At 38.6% G+C, this 23,360-nt stretch overlaps 1 protein-coding gene across 1 annotated transcript; it reads right to left on the bottom strand.

Moving 5' to 3' along the window:
• Positions 1-830: 830 nt before the first annotated feature.
• ifih1 (interferon induced with helicase C domain 1) lies at positions 831-22,523 on the bottom strand. The gene is made up of 16 exons (XM_041807726.1): positions 21,792-22,523; positions 21,458-21,629; positions 18,716-18,856; positions 15,224-15,289; positions 11,870-12,096; positions 11,034-11,244; positions 9,938-10,155; positions 8,270-8,371; positions 8,050-8,173; positions 7,760-7,975; positions 5,907-6,163; positions 5,667-5,816; positions 4,933-5,094; positions 4,658-4,851; positions 2,627-2,720; positions 831-1,688 (listed from the first exon to the last, which is right to left on the bottom strand). The coding sequence occupies exons 1-16, from the start codon at positions 22,371-22,373 to the stop codon at positions 1,494-1,496; spliced, it is 3,111 nt and encodes a 1,036-aa protein (XP_041663660.1). The 5' UTR covers positions 22,374-22,523; the 3' UTR covers positions 831-1,493.
• Positions 22,524-23,360: the final 837 nt, after the last annotated feature.

Genomic DNA, 23,360 nt, shown 5'->3' with positions numbered 1-23,360 from the left:
ACACAAAAATGAGATAAAGGTGGCAAAAATGGTCAGAAAGCAGATGAAAAGTTGCAAAAAATTAATTAATGGGGCCAAAGTAGCCATAAAATGCAGAATGAACTTGGTGAAAAATGCCAGAAATGGGGAGAAAAAGTGCCAGAGAAGGGAAAAAAATGGGTGAAAAGTGACTGAAAAATGAGTTACAGGTGGCAAAAATGGTCAAAAAGCCACAAAAACACGGCTGACAAAGAGTGAGGAGTGATCTAAACAGGCAAAAAGCAGCAAAGAATGGCAAAAATGGGGAAAAATGCCTTTAATGCAGGAAAAAAGGGAAAAAAAACTTTCAGATGGCAAAAAGCAGGACAAAAGAGGCAAAACTGGTAAAAAGGTGCAAAAACAGGATAAAAGTAGCATGAATAGGTAAAAAGAAGCAGCAAGATTGGCCATTAAGCTGTAAAATGGATTTAAAGTTGGAAAAACTTGGTGAAAGTGACAAAAATGGAGTGGAGAAGTAGCAATAAAGGGTGAGAAGTCACACAAAATGGGTTACAGGTGGCAAAAATAGTCAAAAAAGGAGTAAAAACATACCAAAACATGAGTGAAAAGTGACTAAAACAGGGAAACAGCAACAAATGGATGGGGGATTCAAATAGCAAGAAACAGGATAAAAGAGACAAAAAGAAGTGGTAAAAGTGGGCTTAAAGGTGCAAAAATAGATTAAAAGAGGCACAAAATTGAAAAAGGGCAAAAAACTGAAAATAAGGGCACTAGAAATATACAGACAAAAAATAAAGTTTGACAATTAAAGCCACCTGTAGAAGTGTGGGAAACAAACTGATTAATGTGAGTTGCAATAGATAATTTCTGAGGTCAAATTGACCTTTTTAAGGTTTTCTGGGGAATAACATTTTAAATTAATTCATAAAAGAGCCACAAATCATCACTAAAGAGCCACATGTTGAATAACACTGAAATAACAGGTAGTGGTCACACATGTAGGCCCGTGATTCCAGTACTTGTCAAAGATGGTACAGGTTACTCATCTTTATGCATTCTTATAAAAGTAATTCTAAAAATAGATGCTCCGCCTGGCTCAACAGGAGTGACTCACTAACAGTTGGATTCAATGGAAAATCACCAGCACCTGTTTGTCTGCATGCATGTTGACAGGTGGGCTCTGAGGGGCTATGACAGGCTCAGTGGCTCCCATCCCATGAGACAGCAGGGCGCTGAGACATTTAAAAAAAATGCATTCTCCAGCTAATTTTTCACATTTATAGATTTTTAAAAAAGAAACCTAGCTGTAAAATTAACTTACAGCATCACCCAAACAGTGCAGCCACACATATTAACAATCCAAGGCATTTATCACATTTAAGCCTTTTAACAACCACATTTTTGAGAAGTTTCACTTATTCCCAGCACACACCTAACCCTCCAGTTTTTATAACACTCGAACACTTCATGCATCAGTTTAACTTTGGATTTTCTCACAGTGAAGAAAACAGTCTTCACATTTCTTCATCATCAGAGCTCTCTACCACACGGCTGGCATGCTCAGCATAGTCAAAGGCAGTAAACTTTACGGCGAGATCCTTCCACTTGTTGCATTTGTTCATCTTCTTTCCGTTGACGGTCACCGTGAAGTTTTTCACATGGAGACAGGGAAGCTCGAGCCCTTTGAACATCATCATGGAGCCCCATCGCTGCAATGAAAATCAGGAGTCAAGACATCAGTTATAAATAGGAGCGTGTGGATGTGATTTAATCTGGTTGGGCTACATTATCAGATTTGACATTTGTGACACTGTTAAGAGCACATTATGTTAATGCTCATTTTGAAAACAAAAACAGAACTCCTAGACATGCGACATAGGCGGGGGTTCTCAACCTTTTCAGCCCGCGCCCCCCAAAATAAAAGTGCCAGAGAGACCGGGGAACGCCATTGTACCTGAAGGTGGCTGAACACAGACATGCACATTCAAAAATAGTCATGTGAAGACAAGACTGCCCTAGGTAGGAAAAGTGGAGAGCTTTCTGGGGCCCAGCCAAACTGGGGGCCAGCAAAATCCTGGTCCATTGTAAAGTTAAGCTGTGGTATTTTATATTTAACCTGAATCATAACCACTCTTATCAAAAAACCAAATAACGTTTTAATTCATTTGTGTAGTAAGTAGCTTTCCTAAAAATGTAAATCCTTTTGATAAAAACAGAATGAAAATATGTTAAAAATAGCAAAAATGGTGAGAAACTTGGTTAAAACTCAGAATCGAGACTTTAGAAGAAAAAAGAATCCTCTAGTATCTCGTGATTCTCTGACTCATTGTTTTTCACATTTGGAAAAACTTATTTTACTGCTGATGGCAGGTCTTGACTCATTTCTAACTTCTCTTTTCATCTCTCTGGAAAAAAACAGCTTTGGCAAGCACCAGTACAACCATAAACCCTTCTAATGGTTGCAATAATTTTAATCGTTGATTCATGTTTCATGAACTTGGATAGAAAGAAGCCTAAAACTGTTGGGTGTCACTCCAAGAGGCGTTTCAGACAATCACTGAACAATACTAGGACATTTTCTGGGATTAATTTTTCTCTAAACAATTCAAACAAGAGGAAGAGTTTGCTTAAACTAAAACACATTTACCTGTCCGCAGCGTTTGCAGGAAATGAAGCCGTTTGTCTCATAATCTAGCAGTCTCTCTCGAAGGCTGGTGTTTTCTGTTTGAATGTAAAGTTTACTGGAAAAAACAGAGGAAAACATCATTTTTCAATGTGATGTTGCACAACTTTTATGAGTGCAGGATAGGGTTCACTTTTAGAATAACACCAGGATTTAAAACTTTAAATATGAAACCAGTGATATCTTAACCTAAAACTAAAACCTCTCATAGACAGCATTTGGGAAAGGGCAGAGCCTTTGAAAAAACACTCGGAGGGTGACTGGATGAACGTTCTGTCACATCTTTATGGGCCAATCAGAGAAACAAAACACATGACGCTGTAGCCACTACTGACCAATGATGCTACCGAGGACTAAACTCCATAGAGATTTCTGACTTTTGTCATTTTTGAAAAGAAAAAAACTCACTGCTGTTCTTTGTTCTTCTTTTAACGAAAAAATGACGTCAAGTTCTAATAAAACTGCCGCTTTGGCAGCATCCACGCTAATCTCTTCCGCCATAATTGTACCGGCCTCTTCTCACTACTTGCTTACGTCACGATTCCACCGCGTCCAAAAGTACTGCCCCTTATCAGTGATTGGTCCTGTCACTTTCTAACCAGGCCCACACAGTTCAGACGGGAGCTTTGCAAGATGGATTCACCAGTAAGAAGGAAACGGGAGAATCCATCACCTTTGAAAGGTTAGTGACACCTGTTACCACAGCAAAAACAATAGAGGTGCTATGTTCCTAATACTGGGGCAGTTCTGATTTTAAATATCTTCAAATAAACCTATGCGTACTATTGAATTGCACAATCACAATGTCTTTTCCATAAAAAAAAAGTCTAACATTATGGTGCAATTAAGACAGCATCACATCCTTTGCTCTCTGTCTGTATGAGACAAAAACCTAACTTTTGCATGTTTATGAGATTTTAAATAGACTTTATTTAATTGGGCTACCTCTCTGCCTCTCTCTTTGGGCAGCTTTGGTTCCCAATTTGACAGATGATTTGTAGTTTTTGAAAACTTTGGGACTCTAAAGCTGCATTTCCACTGAACAGTCTGGTTCAGTTCAGTTTGGTACAGAGCTCAATCGTTTATGTTTCCACTATGAAAAGTTGGAAAAGGTACAAAAAAAATACAGGTGCATCTCAAAAACTTAGAATATCATGTTTTACCCCACGTTATTTACTTCAAAAAATTACATGTCCATATATTCTGGATTTTTCTAATACAAAGTAAAATCTTTCAAGGCTGTTTTAACATTTAATTCTTTATGATTAAGGCTTACAGCTCACAAAAATAAAAAATCTACTATCTCATAAATTAGACTATTGTGGAAAAGTCCAAATCTGCAAAGGTTTCCTGAGCCTTCATTATTGCACTCTGGTTCAGTACACACGACCACAATCATGGGTAAGACTGATGGCTGTATTATTGTTCAGATGACAATCATTGACACTCTCCAAAAGGGGGATAAGCTACAGAAGGTCACTGCTGAAAACGCAGGTGTACGTCATAGTAATCATTTCATTCAGGAATACTTGTCATACATCTAAACATTTTAGTGAAAAAAATGGATCTACAGTTTTACTTGGTGGAGAAGGGTCTGCTCAGAAGATGCTCCCTGGGTTAGATAAGCAGCATGCTTTGACTTTCCAGCGTATGCATGGCTAGAAACCCCCTTATGGATGGATGCATTCATGACAATGCATACTAAACACAACAAATTAGTTCTAAAGAAATGTATCCATTCAGAGAAAGAGGTGTGATTGGCTGTGGGAGCTGGGAGGCGGTAATTAGGATCAGCTGATCACAGCTGGGCGTATGACTACTGTGTCCTACATGAACTAATGCTAGGCTTCATTAAAAAACAGCCATACCATTTTAAAACAAACCATCAACAAGTGTAACAAATGCTTTTTGACAACCTTATGTATTTGCAGTTGTAGCATACATTCATCATGTATCAGTGTATCTTTTTAAATAGAGATGGATTGTTATAAATACCTGAATTCTGTTGTTACATTGACTCTGTGCACTTTCTCCACGACCTGGATGTCTTCACCAGTACAGACTGGCTCGCTGCAGCCACGGCAGACGAACTTCACGTCAGACGGGTTCTCGTTCATAATGTCCTTCTGCCTCTTCTTTGTCATCCTCACCTTCTCCTCCATGATAGACTGATACTGCAACTCGTCAATCTGATCAGAGGAAAATAACCATTACTAAAAGTCAGGTGAGGTTTCAGGTTAACTGAGAGGAAAAATTTTAAATGTAGACACCTTTCTGTTGTATTCTGCTTGAGGTAAGGCTTTGATTTTGTCAATGGCTTTGTTCATCATGTTAATGCGGTACTCATTGACGCACTCCTTTTCAGCCACCCAGGAGTTCTTCACCTCGATCACAATGAAACTGCTGTCTTCAGCTCTTCCTCTGCCTCTAGCCTGGGAAGGAAGAAATTACTGGTAAGCTATCAGTAAGGATTTTTAATATTTACTAGACCAGTGGTTCTCAACTGGCATAGCCTCAGGACCCATCCATGTCGGATGACAAATCGTGACCCAAGTTTCCAAAAATTTTCACCAGTGCACATTTAGTTAATAAAAATGTTGCACTTAGGATCTTGGATGGCACAGAATTTATGACAGGGACAAGAGACAGGAAAAAACTGACATGTTTTACACCCCCTTTTCCCATGATAATGTGTAATTTTAGCCAATTTTCCAGACATCTTGCAAAATTATTTCATTAACATCGTAAAAACAGCTCTTGTATTGCAAGAACAGGAGATAAATCAGCTGAGATATTAATAAAACATTCAAATTGACCAATTTTCACAGTAAAACATAGTTAAATTAACGGTATTGTTGCATGTTCTTCATAGACTTTTACCACCGTTTTTTTCCAGAAAACTGCTCCACAACCCACTTCCGGTTCACGACCCACCAGTTAAGAACCACTGTACTAGACCAAAAGGGGTTGGAGCAAATCCCATGTTACCGCTGACTTCACTGACCTGTATCATACCGATCTCATTGGTCATTTGGCCATATTGGATCACAATATTGCACTGTGGTATGTCCAACCCTTCCTCAGCCACTGAGGTCGCAATCAGCAAGTTGATTTCCCCACTGCCGAATTTTTTCAACACGTCCTTCTGCTCTGCCTGAATAACACAGAGATAGATAGTTTTACTTTGACATAACAGGATGTTACATGCTAACATGCTGTGGTTATAAGTGCAGCTTGGACTCACTGCGGTCATCGGTTTGACAACACTCTGGTCTCCTCCCCCAATGACATAAGAGGCTGCCACCCCAATGTCAGCAAACTTTGGGTTTTCCATGACCCACTGAGTTAGAGCAATGGCACTCCGACGTGTTTTGGTGAAAACAATCCCTCTGGCCTTGTCCCGGCTGGTGAACTCTTGCAGAATATTAGTTCTTAGTTTTGACAGGCTGTCGTTTTCATACTCTGGAATATCTGCAAGTTTCTGCAACTCCTCCTTTTTCTCTGCAAGAAATGGATGAAAGAAAGAAATTGTGTTTTTTTTGCCAAGAATTATACAAGAAGATTGATATAATTCCAGTGTGTTAAATTAAGAACTACAACAAACAGCTTTTAAGTTTAGCAAGAGATTTGAAAAGGGCATTAACCCATAATAAGAAGCTATTGAGCTAGGGTCACCCCATACATTGTAGAGTACAATTTTAAATCCATTATGGTGGGATATTGGCCTGCACCAGTCTGTAGTACCAAAGTAATGATATTTGGACAGACAGATAAAATACAAAAATGTTTAACACCAGGGATTTTACAGCCAGTGTGCTTACCAATCTTACTACTATAATTGGAGAGCTGTCAGGATGTCTAGATATTCAAACCTCCCTCTTTGTGCTGCATGTTGGCTTTGTGCTTCACATCTGCATGTTTTCTATATCAGTGGGCCTCAACCCGAAGGTTGGGATGCCCTGGGGAGTTGCGAGACACTGACAGGGGGTCGCCAGATGCCTTCAAATCATGAAATCTTTTTTTAATGCTTCAAAAAATGTATATTTATATATATATATATGTATATTTAACCTATTCTTACGGAAATATATGCATAACATCACTTACGCTTGGATCAGTAGCATTGCAGCTAGCATTCTGAATAACAGCAACCTATTTTTGTAGCTGAAAGTATTTTGTGCCGGTTTTTACCCACTTTTCCCAAACAATTCTGCCACTATTATCTAAAACCTCTCCTCATTTCTTGCACAGTTTGGACCCATTTCTTCCTCTTTTACCACTTAAACCCCTTTTGATCACTTTTTTCTACCCATTTTTCGGTCCACTTCTTACACATTATTCCCACCTTGAACGCATTTGTCAATTTTACACCCTTCCCACCACTTTTTTTCTGCCTGTTTTTCCCACTTCTAAGCCAATTCTGGCCAGTTTATGCCTATTGTTGCCACTGGTGCCCCAATGTTGCCACTACTAACTCCTTTTTATGTCCATTTTAACCACTTTTTATGATTTATTACACACACTTTTTCCTACTTCAACCTACTTTTTTGCAATATTTTGGTTATTTTTGCCACTTTAATCTTATTCTTGTCACTTTAACTAATAATTTCCTGTTTAGCCCATTTTTGCCCCTTATTTTTGTTGCCTCGCTTAGCCCATTTTTGCCACTTTAACTTATTTTTGTTGCCCGTTTAGCACATTTTTGCCACTTTAACTTATTTTTATTTCCTGTTTAGCCAATTTTTTGCCACTTTAACTGCTGGGTCCAGATTTCTGTTTTTACATTCCTCAGTTGTCTCATTCAAGTCAGGCTGTGTTTAATGTGTGGCTGTTATGATAACATCATCCTGAAATTCAATATGATTCTGGTAAGGATGAATGTTGATGATGACTGATTCCACAGCAGCAAAAATAGAAGTCTCAGACACACAATGATGGGCAATTTATTAATGTGAGTTATAACATGACTTACACTTATGTTGCCCGTTTAGCCCATTTTTGCCACTTTTCACCACTTAGATTGTGTCTTGTGCAAAGCTGTTTTTCAACAATTTAGCTCTTTGCTTAAGCATGGGTTGAGTAACGCTGCGCTAGTACCTTTAAACAAGTTGAAGAGGAATCGCTCAGTGTCCGTGATTTCTATGATATGATCCTCCTCAGGCGGTGACTTCCGCTTTAACTCCTCCTGGTGGTATTTGTTCAGGAAACTGAAAGAATCCCTCATGCGGATGGTGTTGCTAAGATTCAGGCCCTCGTTGTACTGTCGAAGGTGCTCGGCACAAACCCGCACCTTGTGGTCTTCATCGGTTGCCGCTAAAATAATTCGAGACAGTTAGTTGATCCAAGGGTTGGTGTTCCCGAAGAAAGCACAAAGGACTTGTGCTCACCTGTTCTTTCCTTTTGAACGACCCACTGTTCATAGTTCTGAGAGCCGAGTTCACAGGTGGGACTCAGGCCGGCATGGACATGAATGGCATTCATGATATTTTTGATCACATCCCCAAACGGATCCTGAAAAGGAATATTTGGTTGTCTTAAACACGGATAGATAAATAGAGATAAGCTGTATACTAAAGCATGGTGTTACGTTTTGTGCAAAAGAAATACCTGTTTTCTATCTTCAACAGTTACAATTTTTGTCCGCTGGTCTTTTCTGAATTCTCCAAGGCCTCTTGTCATGATTTTGGAAGCATCCAAGTTCGCACAAATCTACAAGAGAGATACAGATGTACGGAGTTACAGCTAATCAAATCCAACATCAGTCACATTCTGTTTGCAATAAACGTCTCTATCTGCAACACACAGTGTGATCCAAGAGCGTTTTCATTTTATTCTGCACTGCACTAGTGGGGAGCTTTATGGCTGCCCAGAGTGCACAGGCGGTGTGGAGTATTGGAAACAGCTTTCTGAGATGAACATGATCCTTGAAACAGTGAGGCAGAGGGACTGGGGAAGGTTTTATAAACAATGAGAAGTGAAAGTTTAGGGAGAGAATTTTGTTGCTGATTGATGGACTGTGGCGTATTTGTGGATAATAAAATCCACAGTTGTAAATGTAATCTATCATAGAAATTATACAAGAATGAATTATACTTTTGTGAAACTGAATGGCTTCAATTATTACAAGTGCCCCCTAATGGGGGGCAGGTGCCACTTTTTAACCATAGTTTCTCCCTCATTAGGTCAGAATCCTGCATTTAAATAAAACTGTAGGTTTATTGTTAAGTTAATAAACCTTGATTGAAAAGCCTTCTCAATTCAAGACAAGTATCAAGCAAAGGTGGCCAGCATAACTCCTGCTCTATGACCCCTTGTTTCCACTTATTACATATGTTTATGGGTGCAAGTCAGCTGGAAGTCCGTTCAGTCCTATAGGAAGCGCCTTAAAATCCAACACGGCAGCAAAGCTCCTCCCCTCCATCATTTTTTTTTAACAGAATATGCTGCAGGCACATTACAGGCCACATATTACTCAAAATACACTTTTCAGGCTTTTCTAACAAAAACATGTGCCCCTGGCCTGGCCACAATCCCCCCCAAGAATCAGAAAAATCCATTCCCCCCTCTTTCTCGATCTTTCAGAAAAAGTGTGCTAAAACATGCCGTTCTCAGATTTTCTCCTCATGATGTCATGTGGGGAGTTAGCTCCACCCCAGGTTCAGCTGGCCCTCAACGCTTGGAAGAAAGATCCGCCCTCCTCTCCTGATCCTCCTCTCAGCTGGATCAGGAGAGCCACATCCATTTTCTGAGAGGGGTGGAGTCAGGGGTGGAGTCAGACAGCTCATTAACATTTAAAGCCGCAGACACAGAAACATGGTTGGGAAACACTGGTTAGGGCAATGTCCCAGGATGGGTTGCTCTTATCACTAGCAGAAGAGACACCAATCTAACTTTTTCTGTCTCTTTTCAAGGGGAATTTTTAGCCTTTGAAACTATTTTAAAAAATGCTGTGATTAATCATGATTAATCACGGCGTAATGATGTGATTAATTTTTTAAATTGAGTAACAGCAGTGGTATTTTTGTTTGACATTTTTCTTGAAATATGGAAACATTTCACACAGCAATTTTGAAACAACGTTACAGATTCTATCAAGAAAAGCTGGATTTTTTTTGTAACAATGCAATGATTAAGGCTAAAGAGAAGCACTCTGAAAATGGGGTTACGGGCCTGCCAGTACTAAAAAAGCTACCTCACACAGACCGTTATACATTGAGAAAGCAGGCATGTGCCAACCTTTAAGCCAACCACACAGAAAGACTTTTTTCCTTTTACCCGCAGTATGTGCTCCTCTGCTTGCTTCATTTTTGTGGCGTCCCCTACCCCCGGTGAGGCAGTCAGGCCCAGGATCTGAGGGAGAGGTACCGGCTTCTTCTGCTCCTTCTTAAGCCTAAAGTTCTTGTGCTTCTGCCTCAGGTAACGCATCATTATGTGGTTGTAGACCTCTCCTTTTTGGGTGTGGTGACACTCATCTATAACGATCAGCGACAGATCTATGGAATATAAGTAGAAGACATGACAACGATATATAACAAGGAACACAAAGATTCATTTAATTACAGCACTATAAATATAGAGGGAACGATTACAGGGTGCTTTGTAGGAACAATAACATTTACATTTCTACTCTAAGATTATCATCCATAGACAAAAGTGCCTACATTTTAGGCAACACACCCGTTTTCTCAGGCAGTGTTGTGTCCTGTATTTGTACTGCTTAAATAAATAGAGGTGGCTTTCTCTCACAGATTTTAACATCTTTCCGAAAGGGAGAGATCCTCCCACACAAACCAAGGCTTTTCTAGGATCCTGACGTAGCAGTTTAAGCCGCACTGGTTGAAATGTTCTACCTTTAAAATAACTTTATTTCTTGTACTTTATATAAGAGAATAGGGGGGGGAAATATAATTATTTATGGCGACAAAGAGGTAGGAATTAGTCCCTAGAGAAGGAGAGTATGGAGAGTGGCAGCTTGATGTACAGTGGCTGATGGAAGCTCTCATGTGAATTTGATCAGCCACACACTGATGGCTTGAACAGACGTGTGGCCTGGAAAGCAGGAGATTGGGAGGGGAAAAAAAGCGCTTTCAGGCGTTTCAACAAACAGCATATGTTCCATTAAGGTGGCTATTCCACCTTGGGCTGGTGAGTGCCAACAAGAGTGAACAGCAGAGCTGGAAGACTTTGACAAGATCCTGTCAGGTATTATCATGGGACATGTTATGAGTCCTCCAGGCGGCTTTCTGTTCCAGTAGCTGTCAGCGTGTGAGGTTTGAGCCTGGGCAGATTTTAACCAAAGGTTTAAGGAAACCTTGAAAAACTACATCTTGGGCATTTTAACCCTATAATTTTCACGTCGCTGTGTTCTTACCGCTCAAGTTCACCCCCTCGTCCTCCCCTTCGTTAGACCTCTCCAAGTAATTCTCCAGGATCTGGGCCGTGCATATGACGACATCATTCCTCTTAATGATCTCTGTGAAGGAGATTTTCTGCTGGCAGTCTCCGCTGACTCTCTCCACTTTATATTCGTGCTTCAGAAAAGGCAAGAACTCTGCAGAATAATGCTGCTCCACGAGGGGAACCTGTGGGCCACAAGTACAACAAATCAAATCATGTTTTTTATCTCAGTACAGAGCAAACTAACAGAATGAAAAACATGTCATTATGAATGCATTGTTCTAGTTACTGCACAGCTGCTAGTGATTTGTTTGACATTGCAATGATACAGTGTTGTGCTTTTGCTGACAGTAGATAGAGCAGATTGTTTTAACATGACTTGTGCAATGATTTAGTCGACTCTGCTGTTAATTCTTAAAGGATCAAACAAAAGGACAGTCCCTTTTTCTGCAGAACCACAACTGGCCAAATCACCGTTTTATACTTCTTGTTTGCATACCATCACTGTTTCTATTGCTGTTTTTGTAACTTGACCTGCAAGTTTTTTCTGGAAAACCTTTAATCCAAAGGCAAGTAAGGATTGATTCTTTCCAGTGCTGAGCAAATCCATGCAGGGCCAAATAGTAACAAAGTGCAAGGGAATAACTAAACCTCACGGCATGTAATTCGTGGTGAGCTGACCCACATGTGCAAATTGACTGAATGATAGAATGTTTTCTTTGGATTTGAACGGGATTTAAGTAGGTTACTATAACAAGACAAAGCCATATGGTGATTGAGGAATGCACCAGACGCAGGGCGTTGTAGTACCTTGTTAACCAGGACGACCACTTTCCCTGATCGCCCTCCGGCCCTCCTGCCATCCAGATGTGTTTTGGTAATATAAACCGCAACCCTGGTTTTACCACTTCCTGTCGGGAGGCATACGATGATGTTTTTCCCCTCCAAGGCGGGTCTGGCGACGTCCATCTGATAATCTCGAAGAACAATATGTTCTCTCCCTGGGCCTCTGGGAGCTGCCTGTGAGTCAGCCCCATCTGTAATACAGAGCAGGGTTAAGACAGACAAAACTTCTGTGCATGTCAGCAAGCCACAAGTACAGGAAAACATCCTGCTTGTCATTGTTGTTTCTGTCCTGTAGTGGTATGTTTATTTTTAATGCTGCTATTAAAAGGGAAAAAAGTGGCTGCTGCATGCAAATGGGCTGAATTATATAATCATAACATTAACTCTGAGTACTCAGTCTTTTTCTTTGCACTTTCACTGTTACTTTATTCTTTTTACAACAAAATCAGGAGCTCCTGAAACCATGTGCTTCAAGAGTTTAAGTGTGCTGTAAATCATGCCAATGAGAGTCTCCGCCTTAATCCAGACTATAAAACTGAAAGATTTTAAGCCTGCACAAAAGCCGACCAGTGCATGAACTTAACTGATCTGGTCAGAATTAATTTATAAAATCAGTTTGTCTATTAGGGTTGCAGACTAGCTTTCCAACTGTATTTAAAAGAGTTTCAAAAGACCCAAGAGGCAACATTGATCCATTAGGACCCAAATCTCAGTATCTGAGTACAAAGGATCTAAATCAGAGGTGTCAAACTCAAGGCCCAGGGGCCAAATCTGGCCTGTGGTACAGTTACACACAGACTATGAGATCATATCATATTCTCATTATAACTGGCCCTAAACTATGAGGTCTGCAGATTTCCTCCAGTATAAAAATGTTAACTTAACCCTGACGACATGAAATATCCTTAAGTCATAAAAATTTTGGAAAAAAAGTAAAGAGTAAAAAAAAAAAACACTAGATAAATAGAAATGTGGGAAAACAAATTCATTTGTGTTTTCATTTCAAATTTTCAATTGTGCACTGCAGATTTATGACTTCAGCCTATAGTTTGGACTTTTTATCTCATATTTTGACTTTGTCAATTTATTATTTTCACTTTTTATCTCAAATTTTGACCTTTTCAATTTATTATTTCAACCTTTATATCAAATTTTGACCTTTCAGGTTAACCAAATTTAATTTAAAGTAATATTTTTGCCTTTAAAACATGATTGTGACTTTCTTTTTTATATATATTTGCCTTTTAAAAGCATTATTTTAACATCTAATTTTGTGTTTTGACCTTTTGAACAAATAAGTTTGACTTTCTATCACAGATTTTGAGGCTTAACATATCATTTTGACTTTTTAAATCTGAAAATCATTTTTCACTCATTTTTCCCCATATTTTATTTCTGGCAAAAAAATGAGGTTGACAGTTTCTGTTTAAATGTGAACCCTGTTAGGCCCTCAGGTTAGACCTTAATACAAAATCTGGCCCCTTCTGTGATTGAGTTTGACACCCCTGATCTAAATTATACTTTTTTCTTAGAAATATAAGTAGTGACTGCCCTCTACAGGCTGAGACCTGCTACTACAACTGACTACAGCTAACTAAGCTATAGATAACAAAGCTGCGTAGCTAACGTAGGAAACAGCTCTAGCTAAGCTCACAAAGCATCGATGTAAGCAATGTAGGTATGTTATCCATATAGCTATGTTAGCTTTAACTTGCTAAAGCTCCTGTTGCTAAAGCTATCTAAGCTTCCTTGGCTTATGTAGTAATGTTAATTATGTAGCTAGCGTAGCTATGTTAGCTTTAGCGAAAGCTAACAGCTAAACAAAGCTAAAGCGGGCCCCCGTCCGTATAACAACATCTAAAACAGTTTTTTCTAATCTAATCCCGGATTAGACCCCTTATCTTTTTCTCTGTTTTATTTATGAACTGTTGCTCAGTCTGTAATGTTGGCAATGCAGTTATTTCATGAATGCAACTGCCAAACGCTGTTTATCAATAAAGCTGAGTTAAAAAAAGGAAATACATTGTACCAGCACATTTATCACCTCCTTTCACTCATCATACCAGCCATACAGAGGTATCAGAATTAGTTTAGTGTGTTTCATAACCTGCCCAAAGGACCTTTAAAACCAAAAACCTCAATAAAAGTCAGCCCAAGGTATTCAAAATACATTAAAGTCACTAAAGTACGAGCATTAAGCCACATATTTCCATGCACAAGCTCACATCTGCATGTATTTCTCAATTTCCCAAGTAGATTTAAGGATTGCATCCTTTCATGACTTGCCATTTCACTCTATTATGCTGGCACTGCGCCTCATTTCCCTGTTTGCAAAGACAGCAGAGTTACCATGATCCACCTCAGACAGACTTCCAGTCACTGGAGAAGTCTATGACGCATTGCTCTGTCTGGGCCGGGGATAAAACTTGACTTAGTTAACACTCACAGTGCGCCCCCTCTCCTCCTCTCACCCTCTCTACTCCGAGTTCTGCAGTCCCCCCTAGTAATGAGCACAACCCCCCCAAAAGTTACTCTTTCCCCCACGCAGACAGCTTTTAATTTTGCTTCTCAGACTTTGTATGTCAGAGGTTAAAGTGCTCTTTCAAGCAACGTCACGGTCGTAAATAAACATCTGTGCTGACGGGGAATGAGCTTTAACAACAATGAGAGGTAAACACTGGCTTGTGTGGCCCCCTGGATTTCTGGTTGCAAAAGTTATTAGAAAAGGAAAGTCAACAATCAGAAATTCCAATAAGCAGAGGAAAACCAACAGGCTTGTGTTTCAGTTTGATTTAGTGCAGAGAAATTCTGCACATGCAGCACGCTCTCAACGGCTGGTGAAACAATTAACCATCTACCCCTTCTGTTTTATCCATGTACCCTGATGTCAGTTCTCACAAAGTGAAAACTGTACTGCACTACGGTTTTATTATCCCTAAAGTGATCAATTATCACATGATCATGTCAAACAGGCTAATCACAATGCACGGAGATGCACTACTCTACTTGAACTTAACTTTTACTTTACATTAAAATGGGCCAGCATGTGTTTTGCATTTTAATCCCTGGATGGGCTTTCTCTCCTCTCTGACCTCTTTGTGGTTCATCATGATACACACATGGAACAAGTTCTTTTGGCAGGACATTCAAATGTTCCACTTGCTCCAAATATGCTCATTCTGCCTTTATGATGCTGCATGGCATCATTTTTTTTCTCACTGTGACTTGAGTTTACTTTTCCTGGGTGGTCCAAAATCATTTATTCTGTAGACATTTTTTAAAAGCTTGCTAAATTTACCATGAACGAATAAGTCCTACCTGGTTGCGAGAGCTCCATACTTTCTGACTGGGATGTGAATTCAACTCTCACTCCTTGGCAGAGGTCTGAAAAGAGATGAAATCACAGTTAAAGGAGGGCAGTTGCCACATCTAAAACATAGAGGTACTTTAAATCTAATCTAAATATCTTTGTTTTGCATTCAGGGATTCTAACTATAAAGCACATTCTTGCTGCTGCTTTAAAATTTGTCTGTATTACCGGACAGGGGAAGTGAGCTTTAATACTGTTTAGTTCTCACTGTCTGCTACCCATCAATTGTGTTAACAGACCTGCATGCACAGAGATGTGTCCAGACTTTTTTGAGTCAGGGGGGCAAGCTGGGACACTGACCTTTGTGGGGATAGTGTGAAGTATGCAGAGTGGGAACTTCTAAAGCAGTGGTTTTCAAAGTGTGAAGTGGGCCTCCCCTGGGGGGCGCCACAGAGCTTCAGGGGAGGCGCGGAACCATAAGCCAGAAAAAGGTGATTTGCTTTGTGAACCTGTGCTGTGCATAGAGCAAAATGGATAGACTTATAGTTACTATAGGGACTATGCTATAGAACAGTGTTACTCAACCAAAGAGCAAAATTGTTGAAAAATACCTTTGCAAGAGCCACAATCTATAGATTGATAGAAATAGGTTAAAGGTGGCAAAATGGTCAAAAAGCAGCAAAAATGGGTGAAGAGAGGCAAAAATGGTGAGAAAAAGTGGAAACATGGTCATCAGTGGAAAGTGACTTAAATGGGCAAAAAGCAGTCAAGAGTGGCAAAAATGGGCAAAAAAGAGAAAACAAGTGGTATTTAATGGCAATGGGTTGTTTAAATGAATGAAAAGTGGCAAAAAATTGTTAAAAAAAAGGGAAAAAAATGGGATAAAGTGGCAAAAATTGGGAAAAACTGGCAAGAAGATGTTGCAAAAATTAGCAAAAAAATTGGAAAAAAGGGATATTTAATGATGAAAGGTAGCTTAAATGGGCAAAAAGGTGAAAAGGGCAAAAATGGGATAAAAGTGGAAAAAATGGGGAAAGAAGAGGCAAAAAGAAGTTGTAAAATGGCCAAAAAAAATAAGAAAAAGGGGTATTTAATGGCATTATAACTGAATAAGAGGGAAAGGCAGATGTTTGAGGACTTTTGCAAACCACACTATCCAAAATTTATTAATTTTAAAAACTTTTAAAGATTTAAATGTTTGAAATGTTGTTGTTTAATTTTTTTTTTATCAATGTGAATCCTTTTTGTGGGTGGGGGCCCACTGAATGAACAATTGCTTCTTAGGGGAGGCTCACTCTTCCACACTTTGAAAACTCCTGTTCTAAAGCTTCTTAGCTTCGTTCTTCAAGGAGCAAAAAACCCACTGTGGATCAAGTCAGTACAAAAAAAGCAACAAGCAGTCTGTCACAGCACCATTTTTACTACTTATTGTTAGCATGATAGCATAATTGCCTAAATCATATTCTAAGGTTTTCAGAAAATGAGGCACAATAAGTCAGCAGCTTTAGGAAAGCAGAGTTAGGCAGATATCACAAGTCCAAAAAAATGACATAAACTATTATGCCATGAGGCTAATCATAATAATTTTCATCCAGTCCGGGCTTATTGGAAATACGAATTTAGGATGCTGACATCAAGATCATGTTTTTAAATTTAAATAATTATTACTTATAATTATTTTCTCCTTATTGCTGTTGTTGTAAGCTTTATGTGTCAGATTCAGGCTCCCTTTATTGTCCCATAAGCGGACAACAAGGACAGCAGCAGGAGTGAATTACAACCCACTTAAAAATGTTTTGAGTGGGGGCGCAGATGGCCTAGTTGTAAGTTCCTGTCCCATGTAAAGTCCATCCTTCGGCTATAAAGTGCATTTTTTACAGTCTCCCTCCCCCGATCAGAACTTCAAAATATTCCTTTTCTGATTCTTCTTCATAGTTTCAGGTAAATAATTTAAAAAGTCTTTCCAAAAAGCAAAGCTGACATCCTGAGATCCCAGTTCATCATAAAATGGCGTTTGAGTATGCTGGAAATCTGCTGATGTATACCAGAGTGGCCATATTTTTCACATATGAAAAAAGAGCACACTATTCATACTGGAACGCCCCAGAATGCACTGTGTCTCTGCAGAGCTCACTAGGGAGCAAGCAAGCAATCAGTGTGTCCCACATGGCATACCTCTGTGCTAAAAACTAAACATATGCAATGCTTAATAAATTTATTAGACCACCTGTCATATTTGTCTCAAAGACCATCCAGCATCTTGCTGCTTAAATGCGGACTCTTTCATTTTCAGTGAGCTCTCCATGTTTTACCATTTTGAACAGGAATGAAGAATTTCAAACTGAATTCACCCAAATTTGAGCCGACTCACTGGGCTTCTCTGAGAAGTCAGAAATGAATCAAGCATAACATTCAACCACTAAAACTCATTTTTCTCTCCAGGAATGCCAGTAAATAACTATAATTTGACATATTAATCAAGAAATAATAATGTGCTTTACTATTTTTTCCATTTTCTTATAAATCAGTCAATTTGAAAATTCATGGATAACAATAATAATGATATTTTAGCATTAAAAATATCATTTTGGTTAAAGAGCTTCTACATATTGGTGTATTAACCATTGCAGAAACATAAAAAAATGATTTAGGTAATTACCAATGCTGTTAATTTAGGGCAGCTGTGGCATAAACCTTACTTTGGTTAGGGTTAGGGTAGTCTAATAAATTTGTTAAGCACTGTATATGTATTTGTGTTCACACTGAGAAGTCACTCAAATGTCCAAGAATTGAGTTTGCAACAAATGATATTTTGCAAACTTAATAAATGCCATATTCTGGATATTGTACTATTAGCGAGCTAGCATGCCTGCTATTGTTAGCATTCACGAGCTAGCTAAGGTGTTACTGGCAAAAGCAGCAGATTTCAATCAAGAAAATGGCATTTAAGGCAGAAAAGGTTAATTTTCTTTAAGCAAACAATGTTAGTATGAAATACAAGTGACATGAATCTAATAGTGAGTAAATACAACTGTGAAATCTCGATTATAATAGCCATTAAGAATGCTGTTAACAGAAGTGTTTTGAGATTCACTAACCCGCCTGAAAACATTGTAAACCACCAAAAGGGGCCCCAGGAAAAAAAGTTGGGGGACAACAGCTCTATGGGTCTGAAAAGTACGTGAGTATATTGTACATACCCAGTATATCCTGCACTACACCACTGGTAATATGTAGTATATGATTTCAGAAAGAGCTAAAAAAGACAGTTTGAAACTTCTGATTAGAATAAAAGTGAATCTAAAATACTCCTATGTCAAAAAACAGATTTATAAAAGTAGTATGGGATATACTTTTGCCAGATAAATGTATTATTATCTAATCTGATTAATAAAATTGAACGTATTTGTATGCATTTGCAATTGTATTTCACTATAATGTTGCATCCTTGTTACTATCATTCACTTATTTAATTGAAATGAAAAAAGAACTGTGTTAACCTTCATCCGCAGGAGTCTCGGCGACACACACTTCCATATACTCCGTGCAGTCGCTTCCCTCAGCTGCAGCCGGACTCCCCTCCATGGTGACATCACATCCTGTAGATTCATCCTTACATGAACACTGTTTCTCAGCTGAGCCTGATGAGAAATCAAATCAATAACACATTGTCAGTAGACAAATCATACCTGCTTTTCACATCACAGAGAAAGCGCTGCCATCTGCTGGGTGCCTTTATAAAATACAACGCCTGCTGCAAGAAACATAACTCAAAATTTCAGTTTTTATCACCTGAGAAAAATATCAAAAATAGGATCAGTTTTTAATTTTGAGGAGACACTTGAACATGCTTTTATATCCTTGCACCTAGATTATTTAAAAGCCTTTTTACCTTCCTGAGCCAGAAAGGTATTGACTGAGTTGGTCCAAAACTCAGCCGCCAGGCTTTTAACCAAAGAGATTTGAACATATCACTCCTATTTTAAACTCTTGACATCAGCTCCATGTATGTTTTAGAATGGACTTGAAGATTTTACTGATACCTCTTATAGCTCTCATTGTCTGGCACCTACATTTCAGACCTTTTAACCCATATGAGCAAGGACGTACCCTGAGATCCTCGGGCATGGGTCTCTAATCTGGCTGAAAACTAAAGGGGACTCTGTAACCTCCTTTAAATCTCTTCTTAATTCATACTTTAACCCAGTGGTCTCAACCTTTCCATCTAAAATAAAGGTGCCAGAGACAGGGGACCCTGTAAAGAATAGTCATGTGCAGACAAGGCTGCCCATAAGGGGCGATTATAGGGAGAGCGTCCGGTGACCCAGCCAAACTGGGGGCCTTTAGAGGTCAGCAAAGTCCTGGTCCATTGTAAGGTTAAGCTGTGACGACCATATTTAATTTTGTTTACCTGAATAATCACTCTTATCAAAGCAACACTTATTTTTTGTTCATTCGTACCATAGAGTATAGCCTTCTTAAAAATCCTTTCTTAAAAACAGAATTAAAATGGGTTAAAAATGAGAAAAAAAAAAGGTTGGAAAAGGTGGCAAGGTGGTGAAATGGGATATTAAAAGTAGCAGGTATGGATAAAAAGTTGCAAAAAAAGAGGCAGAAAGTAGCCAAAACGGTTTTAAAGTTGCAAAATAAGGCATAAACTGTGGTAAAAGGGGTGAACAGTGGCAATATTAGCTTTAAAAGTCTAAGAGATAGGCATAAAAGGTGATGAAATGGGATTAAAAAAAGGCAAAAATGGATTTAGAGTGGAGAGAACGGGTGGAAAAGGCGGTGAAATGGGACTAAAAAAATGGGGAAAAAATTGTTTAATGTGGCAGAAATCTGTCAAACTGGCAAAATGAACAGTGAAATGTGGTTAAAATGGGTGTGCATATTGGATCAACACAGGTAACAACAGGCAAAAAGTGGCAACAATTGATTTAGAAGTAAAAATAGGCAGTAAAAATGGTGGAAAGGGTTTAAAAGGGTTAAACAAGTTAAAATGTGGCAAAATTGATGTTAAGAGGGAAAAAGATGCGAAAATGGGTGCGATTTATGCAAAAATGATGAATACTGGCCAATAATAGTGGCAAAATTTGATGGGAAAAGTGTTTAAAAAGTGGTACAAATAAACACTTGAACCCAATAAAAGCTGGACATACTTTTCAGCTCCAAAAGTAGTCAACCGTTGGCCAGGATGCTACAATGCTACTGATAAAACACATATTTATTGATATCATCAATAAATCACATGTGGGGAGGGCCACCACATTCTATGTGCAGACTTACTTTTTACAGCCTTTTTAAACACTGTTTTGATTTCAGCATAAATCTCACCATATTATAGGGCTGAAAGATTTGGGAAAATAATCTAATTGCGATTTTTTTCCCCAGTATTGCAACTGCCATTTGATATGCGATTATTTCTTAAGTTCCTTATATTCAGGTTTTTTTTCAGTATTTCAAGCAATAAATCATTCTATGTTATAACCAACACAATGCTAGCTAAAACTAGAGCTGAACAACTTTTGAAAAATATCTAATTGTGATGATTTTGACTCGTATTGCAAATTGGATAGGAATCGATGCACTGAAGGGAGCTATAATTTTTATGTCACTCTCATATTTAATAAGAAAACATACAAAAAAGAAGGATTTTTTTTAGACTATTCTTAAAAATTGCCTGTGGATGATCGAATGACCTGTAATGTATAACATCTTTACTGCTAAAAAGGTTAAAACTGCTATCTGACACAAATTTCAGGTTAAAGGAATATTACACCTTCATTTGAAAATTGCAGCAGGCCACAATGCGATTTAATTTTCAATCAATTGCCTAGTCCTACCAAATACTATGTTTTTATTTTAATTTCACTAATTTTATGCATATAGTTGCATTAAAATTGCTAAAATATAGTTTGGAATCATTAAAAAAATATATATTTTTTTGTTTTTAAGTTATCTGGTGACCCCCTCTCAGTGTCTCAGGACCCCTACATTGAGAACCAATGCATTACCCAGATAGTCTTTAGTGATCTTATTTGAGTTCAATGACCTTTGAGCTTTATTAGGTGTACCAACTACACTGCCTGATTTTACTCTTCTTTTAGTCACTAGTTAAAGTTTATTATTATTATTATATTTTTTCTTTACTACCGTGTGACTATATACCCTGCAAGCACTGATCCAGCTGCAGTCAAACAGCTTTCCCTGTGATGGGTGTGTGCTCTGATAAAATCAGTCACCTAGCTTATCACAGTCAGGTGGTCCTCCTGTCAGCTCATACAGGTACTGGTGTTCAGTTTCCCTCAGAACATCCAGAAATGTTGAGAACCACTGAGTGTGACCTCTCACTATTGCGCTCAGGAGTTCTCGGGCTCCACTTTGGGGTCCCTCAGTTTGTATTTTGGCTTCAATCTGTTAAGAATATACAAGAGTGACTTTAGTTCAACAAAAACAGAGCATTCGTCTGCCATCGTGTGGTCAAAAGCTGCAAATACAACAAGGACTGACAAAGTTGGCCTAGAAAGTAAACACTGTTTGCAGTCGTGTTGTTAGGATGTTTTAAGAGTAACTCACCAGCTCCTTGTCCTCTTGGCTCAGCAGCTCTTTAGAAAAGCATCCCAGACACACTTCCTTCGTGTTCATCTCCACGAGACTCGGCGACAGTATCTGGATTAGTTTGACACAGTAGTCACTCTCTGCCTCCTCCTCGGGTTTGCATTTCCCCTGAATGCAGTCAGCAGCATGGTTGAAGCCTGAGTTCTTCAGCGCGTCTACAAACGCCCTGAACCAGCCGGGGCTGTGAGGCTTCTTAGTGATGGCGCCGATGAGGAGATCCGCAGCCAGTACGTTACCCTCGGTCCTCGCTTTCTGTTTGATCCTTTCCCGGTCTACGTTCGGGAGAAAGTCTATCCGGTCCAGGACTCTATGCACCACAATAAGCTCCCGCAGCCTCGGTGTTAAGAGCCGAATGAGATACACGTTTGCATCATCCTGATCAGACGCCATGACGACTCCAGAGAACAAGATCACGGCTAACAAGACTGAAAGGTGCCACCGGAAGGCGCGGCTGTATTTATAAGCAACAGGGTAGAAACGCTGACTCAATGTAGTTGGGAAAGTGAAACTCTTTCGGTTTCGTTTCTCTTGAACTTCCATGTGTTAATTCACGTGACCGCTAGGTGTCAGTATTGAGCGGTGGAAGAGACTTCATGTACATCAGGATACCTAAGCAGTCTGGGTTTGCTTTCTGTGGTTAAAAACTAAGGACAAATGTGTCCGATATAAGCAAATATTATCACACATTTTCTTAAGGAACTCCACTATAAAGTAAAGATAAGAAGGCGGACATTTATTACAAATGTGCTCAATTTTAGCATCAAATTTTCTACAGATACTGGTCCGTGTCTGATTTGTACGGAAGAGGATTAGGTCCACTAAAAAAAAACTGAGACACAATTTTTCTTTAGGAAAAAAAAGTCAGAATTCTGAAAAGAAGCAAGAATTTTGGCTTTTGTTTCTCAGAATTCAGACTTTTTGACACAAGTTAAAAAAAATTGCATCTTAAATTTTTTTTTTGAGTGGCCCTAATCCTCTTCTGTGGAATTTGGTAATTCAATGAGTGTTAAAGCTGTAGCTTTGACAGTTTCTGTCTTGGGTACGGTGGCCTGGGAGTGCAATACAAAATAACAAAGCAAAAAAATTACTTCAATGAAAACATTTCTACATCTCATACAAGAAAATTACAAAAAAACAAACAAAAAAACAAAAAAACAAAAAACAAAACAAAACAAAAAACCCCATACAAATTTGTGTCTAAAACACTTTTAAAAAAATTGTAAAATATTCACACCAATTAACTTTGGAAACATTTTTACATGTTACATTGTACAGAACACTTTTACAAATATTGAAAGAAAATAACATTTTACCAAACATGTTCATGAAGAACAAAATTAATGTACAAAAAAGTTTAACAATGCAAAAATTCCTTTTACATGAGTTAAGACAAATTAAAAAGTTGCAGAATACTTTTACAAATTACAAAACAAATTATCCAATGTGAAAATGTTTTATTAAACATGAAACACTTTTACATGAAATGAGACAAATTTACAAGGGCCAGCATTTGGTAGATTCCCCTTT

The sequence above is a fragment of the Cheilinus undulatus genome, linkage group 15 (assembly GCF_018320785.1).
Source record: "Cheilinus undulatus linkage group 15, ASM1832078v1, whole genome shotgun sequence".
NCBI lineage: Eukaryota > Metazoa > Chordata > Actinopteri > Labriformes > Labridae > Cheilinus > Cheilinus undulatus.
Note: the sequence above shows the minus strand (reverse complement) of the source record. Positions and strands in the feature narration are given on the sequence as shown.

Excerpts from the sequence above, each read along its gene's own strand:
- ifih1 (XM_041807726.1), bottom strand. The coding sequence starts at position 22,373 with ATGGAAGTTCAAGAGAAACGAAACCGAAAGAGTTTCACTTTCCCAACT. Across the intron at positions 6,164-7,759 it reads CCTCTTCAACTTGTTTAAAG|AGAAAAAGGAGGAGTTGCAG; the intron begins GTACTAGCGCAG and ends CATTTCTTGCAG. Across the intron at positions 5,095-5,666 it reads ATGAGATCGGTATGATACAG|GCTAGAGGCAGAGGAAGAGC; the intron begins GTCAGTGAAGTC and ends CTTCCTTCCCAG.